Consider the following 12,161-nt stretch of genomic DNA (forward strand, 5'->3'; position numbering starts at 1 on the left):
GAGAAAAAACCTAAATTTAAGACTTTCGATATTCACAGAAGGCATTTAGGAGTCCTAAAGTTAAGACTCCTCACTTCTGTGAATACCAAAATGAGTAAGTACCTTCTGTGAATACCAAAATGGTAGTAAGTTTAGGATTTTGTCTTAAGTTAGTTCTGTGCATCGGGCCCCTTGAGTCTTTGCCCTTGTGCATTGGAAATTTCCGAGAACAGGACCACAAGTCATTTGATGAATGCCTGAACACGAAATTAAAAGGGCCCGATTACAGGGTCGCTAGATAAGGTTGAGGTATCTACTGCACCTTGAAAATATAGATGCCCCTAGATGTGGTATTTACCAGGTGTGGCACCACTGACTGGGCTTTCCCTATTAAAAGGATGGAGTACATGTGAAATGGGTGCTTTTTTGCATAAAATTTCAAGATATAACGAAAGTACAAGCCTGGAACAACACACAAGGGAAATGGCCCGTTGACCACAGTGAGACCAGTCACATCACTTTACCTAAAAAGAAGGCACCGGGAAATCAAATGACCTTGTTAGTTGGTTCACTATAGTGTGTAAAACGAAGACCTCGTACCCCAATGCCCAGATACCCATAGCGGTGACAAATGCTGATTGATCGCACATATTACAAATAGATGTATTTTATAGGGAGGAAAGCCTTGCTAAACACTCACCAGGATAGGATCACTAGGAAAGAGGTATAGGAACAATTCACCAGTTACCCCAGAGCTTCTCATCATCAGTGTGCCCTACACCTAGCCCAGCTTTGTAAGTCAAGACGGTCTCTAGAGTACAAATGGCGCGCCACCTTAGGACTAAAGTGTCTACATAGCTTGCTTCGGAAGAGACGAAAGATCCTCAAAGGGGATCAGTCTGAATTGTGAGTAAAAAGAACAACAGATCAGTCTTAAAATATGTTCTAAAAGGCGGCGGCCTCCACACAATTCATATTATTTGTAGTGGCCAGCACTAATAAAACAGAGGTTTATTCATGTATGGACCTTGTTGGAAATGGGATCCCTGGCTGGCCAGGGCTTTCGCCAAAGTCAGCCAGAGACCACCACACCCAAGTCAGGGCAAGGGAGTTACACGCCAAGATAACCCCTACTCGCCCTCTAGGTAACGTGGCGCGAGCAGCAAGGCTAAACTTGGAGGCGATGTAAGTTAAGTATTTGCGCACGCACCCCAGCAACAACAACCAAAGGCCCACCACAAAGGAAAACTCCACACAAGGTTATATCAAAATAGCCTCTGTATTATAATAAATATACATCAGATAAAACACACATCTTGTTACACTGTGCCAACAGGCACGGGCGGAATTTACAAGGGATATTTATACAGGACAGGGCCACTTGGACCACTGTCAAGGGTATCAGCACTTTTAGAAGCAATACTTTCAGAAATAGCACTTTAGAAAGTAAAATCAGTGTAGCACAAAATATAAACATAGAGCACACAACCAGTAATCACTGGTAATAGGACCTCACTAGCACCACCTGTACTAGGGAGAAAACAACCACCTACACATCACAATACCTGTAGGGGTGTAGAAACAAAACACATGATGCACTAACATTCAGAGGTGTAGCAATAACATTGAGCAAAACTTAAATCAGTCACCACCTGTGGCAGTCCCTGTGTCCCAATGTCAGGGCCTAAACGTAGCAGTTGCCCACAAAGTGCTGGGCAACTGGTTCAGGGAAAGTTAGGGCAACGTTGGAGCCTCTCTGGGCTCAAGAACCACCACTGTGGCACTGCGGAGCCTCTCTGGGCTCCTGGACAAGGAATGGTGCCCTGAGCCTCTCTCAGGCTCTTCACAAGAATGGGCAATGAGCCTCTCTGGGCTCACAACGCAAAAGGCTGGAGCCTCTCTGGGCTCCAAAACGAGGGAATGGCACCCTCAGAGCCTCTCTGGGCTCAAAGAACAAATGGCCCCCAGGAGCCTCTCTGGGCTCCTCAACAAGGAGGTGGGCGTTGGGGCCCCTCACGGGGGACCCTCGAACACGTGGGGGCGCTTCGGTGGAGTCCCCCCTCTGGGGACTCAGGACGACAAATGGCAGCAAGAGCCTCTCTTGCTCGGGTTGGAGTCCCCCTCTTGGGGACTCGAATTGCCCAGAAATGCCCCCTAATAGCCTCTCTGGCTCTAAACACAAGGGCGCGAGGTCGCGCTGCTGAGGGGGCAGGGGGGGGGCAAGGGGGGGCGGACACCGACAACGTGTCCCGGCGCCCCTCCCTTCGCTTCTGGCAACACTCACCGGTCTCTCCCTCTGGTCCCAGGGCTCTCCTCTCCACTCGGGGAGCCTCGGGGATCCGGCCGGCAGCTTCTCTCTTCCCGGCTCGGCTACGGAGGCGGGACTTCCGGTCGGCCTCTCCTGGGCCGCGCTGGGATAGGCTGGCCGCCTCACCACTTCCAGGTCGCCGCGGGCAGCGCGGCGGCTCGCTTTTAGGCAGGCAGGCGGGCTCCCATGTGATCCGAGGAGTGGGCTCCCTCGTGGATCAACAAAAACGGGCAAAACAACGCGGCAATGAGTGGGGTGGCACCCGCGCCGCCAAATCGCCACACAAGGAAATCAGATGCCGGGTGGGCACCGGCTGTGCTCTCAAAGCGCTAGCAGCGCTAGAAACGAAGGGCAGGCGCTCCCAAGCGCCTCCAGGACAAAATACAGCGCTCACAGCGCTAGGGGCAAAATCAAGCGCTTTCAAGCGCTAGGCAGGCGATTCCAGCGCTCCCCAGCGCTGAAGGGCAGAGAGCAGCGCTCTCAGGCTGCAGGCAAGGAGTCCTCAGTGCTCCCCAGCACTGGAGGACAGGACAAGGCTCCAGCAGGGGCTGGAGGCAGGCAGGGGGGCAAGGCTGGGCCAGAGCCAGCACACTGGGTCTCCAGGCAGGGAGACACCCCAAGTGGCGGTCCTCCTGGCCCCAGCAGCAGCAACAGCCCCCTCTGGCAGGATCCAAAAGCAGAACAACTTCAGTGGGGACACAGCCCCTTCTTATACTGTAAATCCTTTGTCTAAGGGTGCAGGGTGGGGGAGAAACCAGTCGCAGCTGGTTCTGGAGCACTCTTGATGGCCCAACCACCCATTTCATTCACTGGGGAGGCTAGGGTCGTTAGACACACCACAGGGGGGCGGAGCCAGCATTGTGTGGGGAAAACCCAGCCCATCCAGGACACAGGTACACTCCTCCCACACATCACTCATGCTAATCTCCCACTCACCACCGGGCAGACCCATCCAGACTTCCTGGAGCCTGGCATGCCAGCCAGCTCCAGCCAATCACGCTCCAGCACCCTCACTGCACACATATCTCAATGTCCAGAAGTAGCACTTCCCTTCTAGACACATACATGCCGCAGACACCATCTCACAGCATTCACTCTCACGAGTTTACACATACTAAACTCGAGCCTGCACTCCCCACGCATCAGGAACTACCAGGGACACACACATTCCCCATGCATTCCTAGGGGAGGGCAGGCCAGCCATACTACACGCACGCACTTTCACTCTGGGACTCAGGGGAAAGTGCGCAGAGACCCAAAAATCACTGACACAGGGTCACACATAAGGCAAAAAGTCTAGGGGTGAACCTGCCAGAATGGCCAAGTCCAACAGACCTAATCAGTTGTCACTGCATAAAAGACATGTTGTGTAGTTTCACCAGAGCTAAGATTGCATTTAGACTCTCACTACTCCTTGTGAGTCCTATAACCAGTGTGTTATCATTGATCCAATATTCCTGGACAGGGTGGTCATTCCAACTCTTATGTGAACACGTGGAAGCCAGACTGACCCATATATACCAGTCCGGCTGGTCACTAAAATGTTTGTATCTCTATCTGGGGTGGACTGTGTCAATCACAGAGGTCATTCTGTGCTAATTCAGTGACATGATGCAAATTCGATCTTCTAAAATAAAACAATGTACTTCTAGCCAAAAAGAGAACCTCTTGTGTCCACCCTGATAACCGCCAGACAGTAATGTCCAAGAAAACAAACAACCTTGCTGTTGGCTATCTCTAGTGCATACAGATTACGATTAGACATATCACATCTGGGGATTTCACAGAGGACACTGGGGGTGCTTTTTCGGTAGAAATACATATGTTTCTTCCCTATGAAATAGATCTATTCTTAGTATTTACACACTATTTGAAAGCCAACTAGTAAGGTCATTTGAAGTATGACCTTCCTTAGCCGTATAGATAATAGAAATGTGGCTGACATCACTGTGATCAGTGGACCGTTTTCTGACTCTGCTGCCCCAGGATTTTTCTTTTGTTACATCTTATATGTAGGGGGTAAACCTCAGCTTTTTCTTTTTCTCTTTTATGTAAAAGAAAGTTTCAAGCCTTAGAATTTTTCCCACATTTCCCTCTAGTAAATTTAGACAGATTTGACCATCAGAAATTTAAATAAGGAACATTTTGGGAGTGTGGTAATCAATACACATCTCCTAACTCCAATACTTGCAAAATAGTCTGTTTGCACAGGGATCGGAATTTGGCTCTGAAATTAGAATCGGGGCCAAAGACTTCCAAAAAAAAGCAATTTATAATTTTCTGACTCCGAACCCTGGCTGCAGACGGCACAATATGGAAAGCTGGAGTATAACAAGCTGCAGGCCAATGGTTACAGGTAAGTAACTTTTTTCTTAAGCTGTCACTGCCCCCACTGATTCTGTTTCTAAATGGCACACCCTTCCACTCATTAAATACCCCTTGTACCGACGCCTCAGGGACCTCTCTGCAGTTGGCTCTGGCACAGTCTGAATATGAATGCACGTCCAGCTGGCAGCGATGCCCCCTGAATCTGCGCAGAGACACATTTGCTCTCTCCTGAGAGTGGGTTCAGCAGGCACTCACTGTCTGTGTCAAAGGCAGGCACTTCTGGTGATGCAAACTTTGTCTGAGACAGTAACAGCCCAAGATTGTTCTGACTCGCATCTATTTTTCCTTTCCAGTACTTGATTGACTGCAAGTCAGTGCCATATCTGCCTGTGGTAACTTTCACCCTCGGAGGCCAACATTACAACCTGACCGGGGACCAGTATGTTCTCAAGGTAAGGAAAAGCAACAGCGACAGGTTTCTGGAGGTAAAACTCAAGAAGGTTGACTCAAAGAAGAGACACAGAGACAGACGCTCGAAGAAACATGAGCTGAAAGAGAGATACAAGGGCATGGACACATATTGACTCCTGAGGCTCTTAAGCCATCAACTCTGATGTGTAACAGTAGTAATATGGCATGCAGCCACGGGCAGAGCTACCATTGGTGCAACAGCGGTTAAGGGGTGTGTATGGACCACAGCACCACAGTTCTGCTGTCTTCCACCACCCAACGAGCAAACGGGGTACTTACCTTGCTTGTATTAGGGCCCATAGCACCTTTGCTGCATTATGTCTGTGGCTCTATGAATTTCGGATGTATATGAAAAAGGGAACCACGATCGGCCATCAGTTGATTTCCTACTGTCGCCAAAACTTCTCCAAGAAGCCATTGTTAATGACTCTAACTCAAACACCCATCCATCATTACATGCTTTAATTTTTTTTTTTTTAATTATTATTAATTTAGCAGCCGTCACTGGCAGAATCAGAGTATTACACATTTCTTTACAGACTTGAAGATGAACAATGATGTGCACAATGTCGCAGTTAAACATTACGGTTCCATGCATTACATGCTTTTTAGGTCTCGCTGAGTCAGCGCATGCACTGCTCCGAGACATTTAGTAATCATGGTTTTCAAAGTGGTGCCTGGTGGCCTAGCGCTCGCGTTCATGCGAGCGTGCACGCGCGCAGCCGCCATCTGCCTCCCTTCCAGCGCAGCCGCCATCTGTCTTTCCTCCGTCACGCAACTTGATCGCGATCGTGATCACTTTCACTTTCACGCCGCGAGGCCATGTAATTTCACGGCCGCGCGGCCAATGCTTGTTAACCTAATCCCCCGGATAACTGCATTCACCCTTCCACAGACACCCGTTTGCACTTACCCACCCTAGTCTCTTTCTTACATTTTCTCCTAGTATTAGAGGTTCACATCTCATTTGTGTCTCTGTGTGCCTTCATATATGCCCGCGAGATAGATTATTCTTTGCTTCATTTTCTTTTTTGTGTTCCGATTTTGTTCCAATGCCCCCAAACTCCCTCGAACACCACTGTACTATCACTGACCTCAATGTGACCTCCTTCTATACTCTATGGCCCACCCTCCGTACTCTCTATGCCCCTATATTCCACTTTTCGCCTCTCTGTTCCTTGGTCCCGGTCTCCCCTGTTTAGCTTCAGTCTGCACTCTGTGCTCCGTCCTTCGGGCTCTATGGTCCTATGTCCATAGACTCCTTTCTACACTCCAGTTCTCTCCTCTGTTCCTTAGTCCCCTATGCACGCTGTGCTCCGTCCTGCAGTCTCTCTATGCCCCTAGACTCCTTTCTACACTCAAGTTCTCCCCTCTCTGTTCCCTAGTCCCCTATGCACGCTGTTCTCCGTCCTCCAGTCTCTCTATGCACCCAGACTCCTTTTACACTCCAGTTCTCTCCCCTCTGTTCCTTAGTTCCCATCTCCCCTCTATGGCATCATTCTATTCCCGGTCTCCTCTCTATGGCATCAGTTTTCGCTCTATGCTCAGACCTCCAGTTTCTCTATGATCCTCGTCTACTGTTCATGTAACATGTCTTTGTGCTACTAATCGACGCTCCATGCCTGCTGCGTTAGTTACCAGGATTTTTTCGGTTCACAGCATCGCTTCTGCCACTTCAGTCTACACACTTCTAGGTTGCGTTTACCATACTCCTGTTTCTACTGTGCTCACACTTATCCCTTTGTCCTCAGCCTCTTTCAATTGCCCCGGTTTCTTTCCACGCCATAGTGTCGTACCTTCAATCCCCTATACGTACCACCGAGTGTAGCACTCTCTTAACACTCACTGCATTCCTACCGTTAACCCTTCCCAGGTCATACAACTTAATTTAAATAACCATTTATTCACAAAACTTTTTATTTCCCACATCAATTGTGATTATGGGCGCCATGAATGCCTTCGCGGAAGCGTCAGGGCGCTAGAACTAAGGTTGATCTCTATGAGAGCCAAAGGGCAAACGACATATGTTAAAAACATCTGCAACAGGATAGTTTGCACCATTCTACCGCCATCACAACCAATACACATCATAGGGACAACAGAGGGTCATTTCAGTTCAGGTTTTTATGCAGCACAATATCTTTGGTGCAACAACATTAACTGTTGCATGGTTAAACACTTATAAGACCCCAAATGCGAGACCTATTGCCGATTCTGGTGGGCGGATCCAAGATGGCGGAGTGAGGATCCGCGTTGGTGGACACACCCGTGAGCTCCGCTCTACTTCACTAAACTTGGCGGAAAGAGCGACCTTTATGGATTAATCTTCGCTTTGAGACCCCCTTCGAGACCCCCTCCGAAGACGATCGATTTTGACATTTTGAGACATTTTGAGACAAACCGATGCCGGCGCTTTCTATCCCGGTAACCACCCGACTACTGCAGCGGCTGCTACGAGGACGGGTCGGCAGCTCCGGGATCGGTTGGTTGGGTCTTGCAGTCAGTCAGCGCCTGAGCGCTGGTGTCCTTTGGCTACGGAGGATGTCTCCCAAAAATCCTAACCCGTTGCCGCCGAGACAGACCCGGAACAGCAAACAGGCGGTGGCCACAGCAGCGGCGGCCACGATGACAGCAGCGGCAGCGGCAGCGCCAGCACACCCGGTAACTCTCTTTCCCGTCTCTGTTCCTACCGCTGCTACTATTGCTGATGCACCCCAAGTTATGGCGCCAACCATAGCGACGGCAGCGGCCACTCCCCCACAGATTTTGGAGTTGTCAGAGAACAATGGGAGCAATGAGGCGACCGTGTGCACCCTTACTCAAGCGCCTGCTTCAGCTCCTGTTTCAGCTCCTGCGGGGGAGAGGAAGATTACCAGCACCAGCACCAGCACCGTCGCATCGAAACAGGTACTGAGACCTTCTGTTTTTCCAGCTGGGCCGCAGAACAAGGCAGACAGAAAGGGGGCTAAAGCAACAGCAGCAGCAGCTTTGAGGGGGGCACCGGGGGAGATAACCCTACAACCCCCACAAGCCTTAAAAAATACTTCCATCAATCCGATACAACAGACAGAAGGAATAACAATGCCCCTATGCTACCAAGGTGCGGAGTCAAATTTAAGCCTTGAAATAAGTAGGGACACAGACTCTAGCGACTCCTTAAGGGTACAGAATGTGATCATGGAGCCTGATGTTAGTAAAATAAACAAAATCTGCCCCAAGTCACCTTCTAAGATAATACAAAAGATACCCCCCCCTAATGACATTAACCCAAGTAATCTGGTGGATTTAACAGAGGCCCTTGAGGTGCCTGTGGCGCCTGAAGAGACGGGGGAGAACCCAATACATATTCTGCTACCCGTAGATAACCTACCCGTAGATAACGAGATTGATTCTTACGAGGATTTGGAGGCGGAGTCTGAAGCTGAAGAGGACAAGACCCCAAAAAATAAAGGAAAGGGCAAGCAGAAGGTTAAGAAAAACAACAGGGGCGGTGCTATCTCTAAACGACCAAAATTAAAGACTGGTAGTAACCCACCCTTGAGAAAACACACATTGGAAAAAAGCCCGTTAAGAAGCTGGATTGTTACAAAGGGTCTGGTTAAAACTATGACACTGCGGCTATCTGGCGGGAGCCCTACAGACACTCTTTCAGTAACGATACCCCCGGGGAATAGCTCTCCAATTGATCTAGATAACTTACCCATGGCGGAACGGACCGAAGGGCAACAACCTCAAGGACAAGTACAGGAACAAGATCAAGACCAAGACCAAGACCAAGACCAAGATCAAGATCAAGAGCCGGTGAAGGAGCCTTATAATGGGTTGGAATCAAGCTTATCGGATGAGGCAAGCACTAACTACTTGAACATTGACCCCACCGCTCTACATTCAACTACTCATTTATCTACTCATTTATCTACCCAGCTGCACAACCATGCAGCAGGTAACCCCTCTCCTACAACTGAGATATGTGGGGATTCTCCCTCGACCCCCCAAACTACCGATCCAACCAGAGAAAGAGCCGGAATTGGTACATCCTCTCTAGACGAAATGCTTATCACGCTGAGCAAACAATTGAGCAACCAGCGGGCAGAGGCACAGGAACATTACCTTCAGCTTAGGGAGGATAACAACAAGATGCAATCTTCCTTACAGGACCTTACCACCAAAATCGGGGGGGTTTCCCAAGAAACCATAGAACTGCAGGAACGTGTGGTGCAGGTGGAGGAGATAAATATCAAACTTGAAGGAGCAGTAGGAAAACACGATGACCAGCTGAAGGCACTGCAGCTAAAGGTCGAAGATTTGGAGAATAGACAAAGACGATCCAATCTACGACTTTTTGGTATCCCGGAGAGATCAGAGGGCGCGGACCCCAGAGCTTACATAGTGGGGGTACTTCAGAAGGCCTTCCCAGACCTAGCGGACTGGGACTGGGACTCGCAAATCCAGAGAGCCCATCGCTTGCCCCTGTTCCAGAGGAATAAAGGAAACCAATTCCCTCGCCCTTTTCTCATATATTTTGGCAACTTCCTTCTACGACAAGCGGTTTGGCAGAGAGCTCGCCCTAACTCCCCGATTGCGGTAGGAGAGCTATCGATTTTTGCACGCTCAGATCTTAGCAGGGATACTATGGAAAGGAGGTGGCAACTCCGTAAACTCATGGACCCAATTAAAGATCACGGAGGGCAGGTATTTCTTCAAGAGCCCGCACGCCTCAAGGTTATAAGAAACGGACATACGTATTCCTTTAACGATGTAAAAGAGGCAGAGAACTATCTCTCTAGTATTAGCTCTAATCAGAGCTAAAAACGTAATATAACAGCATTGTCACTATTGATGAATTGGGTATATGAGGGTATATGAGGGAGACCGAGGGGGGTTAAACACACGGTATACACACGTGGGGGGGGAAAAAAAAAGGGGAGGGGGAAAAAAAACAACAAAAAAAAAAAAAAAAAAAAAAAAAAAGGTGTGGGGGGGGGGGGGGGGGGGGAAAAACAAACAAAAAAAAAAAAAAACTGTTGCATGGTTAAACACTTATAAGACCCCAAATGCGAGACCTATTGGCTATGCCAATGCTTGTTTAAAGTTGTTGAAAAGCAACTCATATTCAGTTAGGCATTTCCAATCATTAAAATACCACCACAATGTGTTAAATGCGCACATGTTTAATTCTATACATTTCTTATATGTACATTAATATTATTAACTGTAAATGATACTATTTAAGAACATGCAAGTCAGAGTTTAACTCGTCTACAGCGCACGTTATTTTAAGAAACAACAATATAACTGTCTTCACTTAGGGTTATGGGAGTCCACAAGATCCCTTCATGAATAGCTATAATGAGTCCTTTGTAATCACGACACTCTTCAGTCAGGAAGGTGTATTAGAATATTCCACCCACTAAGGTTATAATGTTCTAAATTAAAATATATATATATGCATATGCATATATATATAACACGTCTATATATATATATATATATATATATATATATATTACACCGTCCCAACCCTAACAGTTCTTAAAGGGCAAATCCACATATTTTACACATCCATGAACATTAGTCTGTCCTTGCTATGTAGTCTGCAACATAAGCAAATGTTTTTGAACGAAGATTGTGAAAAACTTGCATATAGGAAGCACAGTTGTGCAGTGGAAGAGGTAATTTCTGGTGCCAGCCACTGACTCAGAGTTGGGAACCCCCCTTGTGGTCCAGTACTACCCTGTGTATTGATGTATTTCCCTTCAAAAGGCTGATTTCAAAAGGCCCCGGTCTTGTGATTTGTGTCTGGTGAAGAATATGTGGAAACGGAGCCGTGTGCCTCCTAGGGGAACTATAGTCTTGACTAGCCTTGCCATTGCTTTGTTCAACCTGGTCATTACCTTGGAATATTTCCACAGTGGTGAATGCAGCCTGGGTTGCACTTTTTGAAATCGGATGAGAGCAACCTGCTTCTATCTCCTAAGGATGAACTGGCCTTTGACGCTTCATTATGCCTTGCTTAGCTACTTATTTCTGTTTTTCAGATTATTGCTAACCTGAGTCACTCAAATTCCTCCTCTGTATAAAACACTTCGAGACACAATGAGTAATTAGATGTCATCTTCTTTGAGGTTCCTAAATTAATTACAAGTCAGGGCATCTTAGCAGTAGACTATTCTGGTCCCACTATTCTGGTACCAATGACTCTGGTTGCTTGGAAACAGAAGGCAGACACAGTGGTTTCTGGGTTTTGCCATATGCTCACCAATGGCCCCAAGGGACGAAGTAAAAGTCACAGCCACTGCAAGTGATGCTTGATGTCCCTCGGAGCTCCTCTTGCCCCCACATCCGTACCTGGTACATCCAAGGAGTCTGAATCATCTAAAATTAAGTGAACATGGAACTCCCCTGTGAAGCCAATAGGACCTGTAGGCACTGCAGCAGAGTAAGGCTTGCCTGGCCATCTCTTGTCAAACATTCTTTGGTTCTGATGCTTCTTACTACATCCTTGCCACACAAAGCATCGAGTGCAGAAATATATGCTTTAGGATTTAGCAGTTGCTACATCCTCGGATGTGGCACACAAATCAACTCGCAGCTTGAACAGTTCCACTTATTTTACCCACAACATTCCATATTAAATCAAAACAAATTAAAACTCTTAGAGCATTCCTACTCGGGCCTCAACCTTCCATTGTTTGTAGCCCTTCTTCCAAGGACACAGCATGGGGCTTTCCAAGTACTGATAGATTATTGATGGAAAATAGCAACATACAGTGTCCCAGACAAATATCTGGATTTCCCTCTTATAACGTTTACATCTTGAGACATCATACTTTTTCAAACACAAAACAATCCAATACTACTATCTATGGTTTAGAGGGAATAATGGACCTTATTCTCAAACACAAAGTGGCGGCTCCTCCATTTGAGCGGAGGAGCGTCGCCCCACAAGTCAGAAAGCTTAAAAATAAAATGGTAATAAAGTTAGTTTATTACTATTGTATTTTTGAGCAACCCATCCCTTACTAACTGCCAGGATGGGTGGGGCTAGCACTGCTGAGTGGCAGCAGCAGGTAGC

At 47.7% G+C, this 12,161-nt stretch overlaps 1 protein-coding gene across 2 annotated transcripts in view; it reads left to right on the forward strand.

Moving 5' to 3' along the window:
* The window catches only part of LOC147701469 (cathepsin D-like), a 269,811-nt gene that overhangs the window by 231,445 nt on the left and 26,205 nt on the right, over nucleotides 1-12,161 (forward strand). For both annotated transcript variants that reach the window (XM_086930144.1, XM_086930145.1), the window contains exon 8: nucleotides 4,969-5,067. In XM_086930144.1, the coding sequence (XP_086786270.1) occupies nucleotides 4,969-5,067 (99 nt within the window). The remainder of the gene's footprint in view (nucleotides 1-4,968; nucleotides 5,068-12,161) is intronic.

The sequence above is a fragment of the Lissotriton vulgaris genome, chromosome 7 (assembly GCF_964263255.1).
Source record: "Lissotriton vulgaris chromosome 7, aLisVul1.2, whole genome shotgun sequence".
In the NCBI taxonomy this organism is placed as follows: domain Eukaryota; kingdom Metazoa; phylum Chordata; class Amphibia; order Caudata; family Salamandridae; genus Lissotriton; species Lissotriton vulgaris.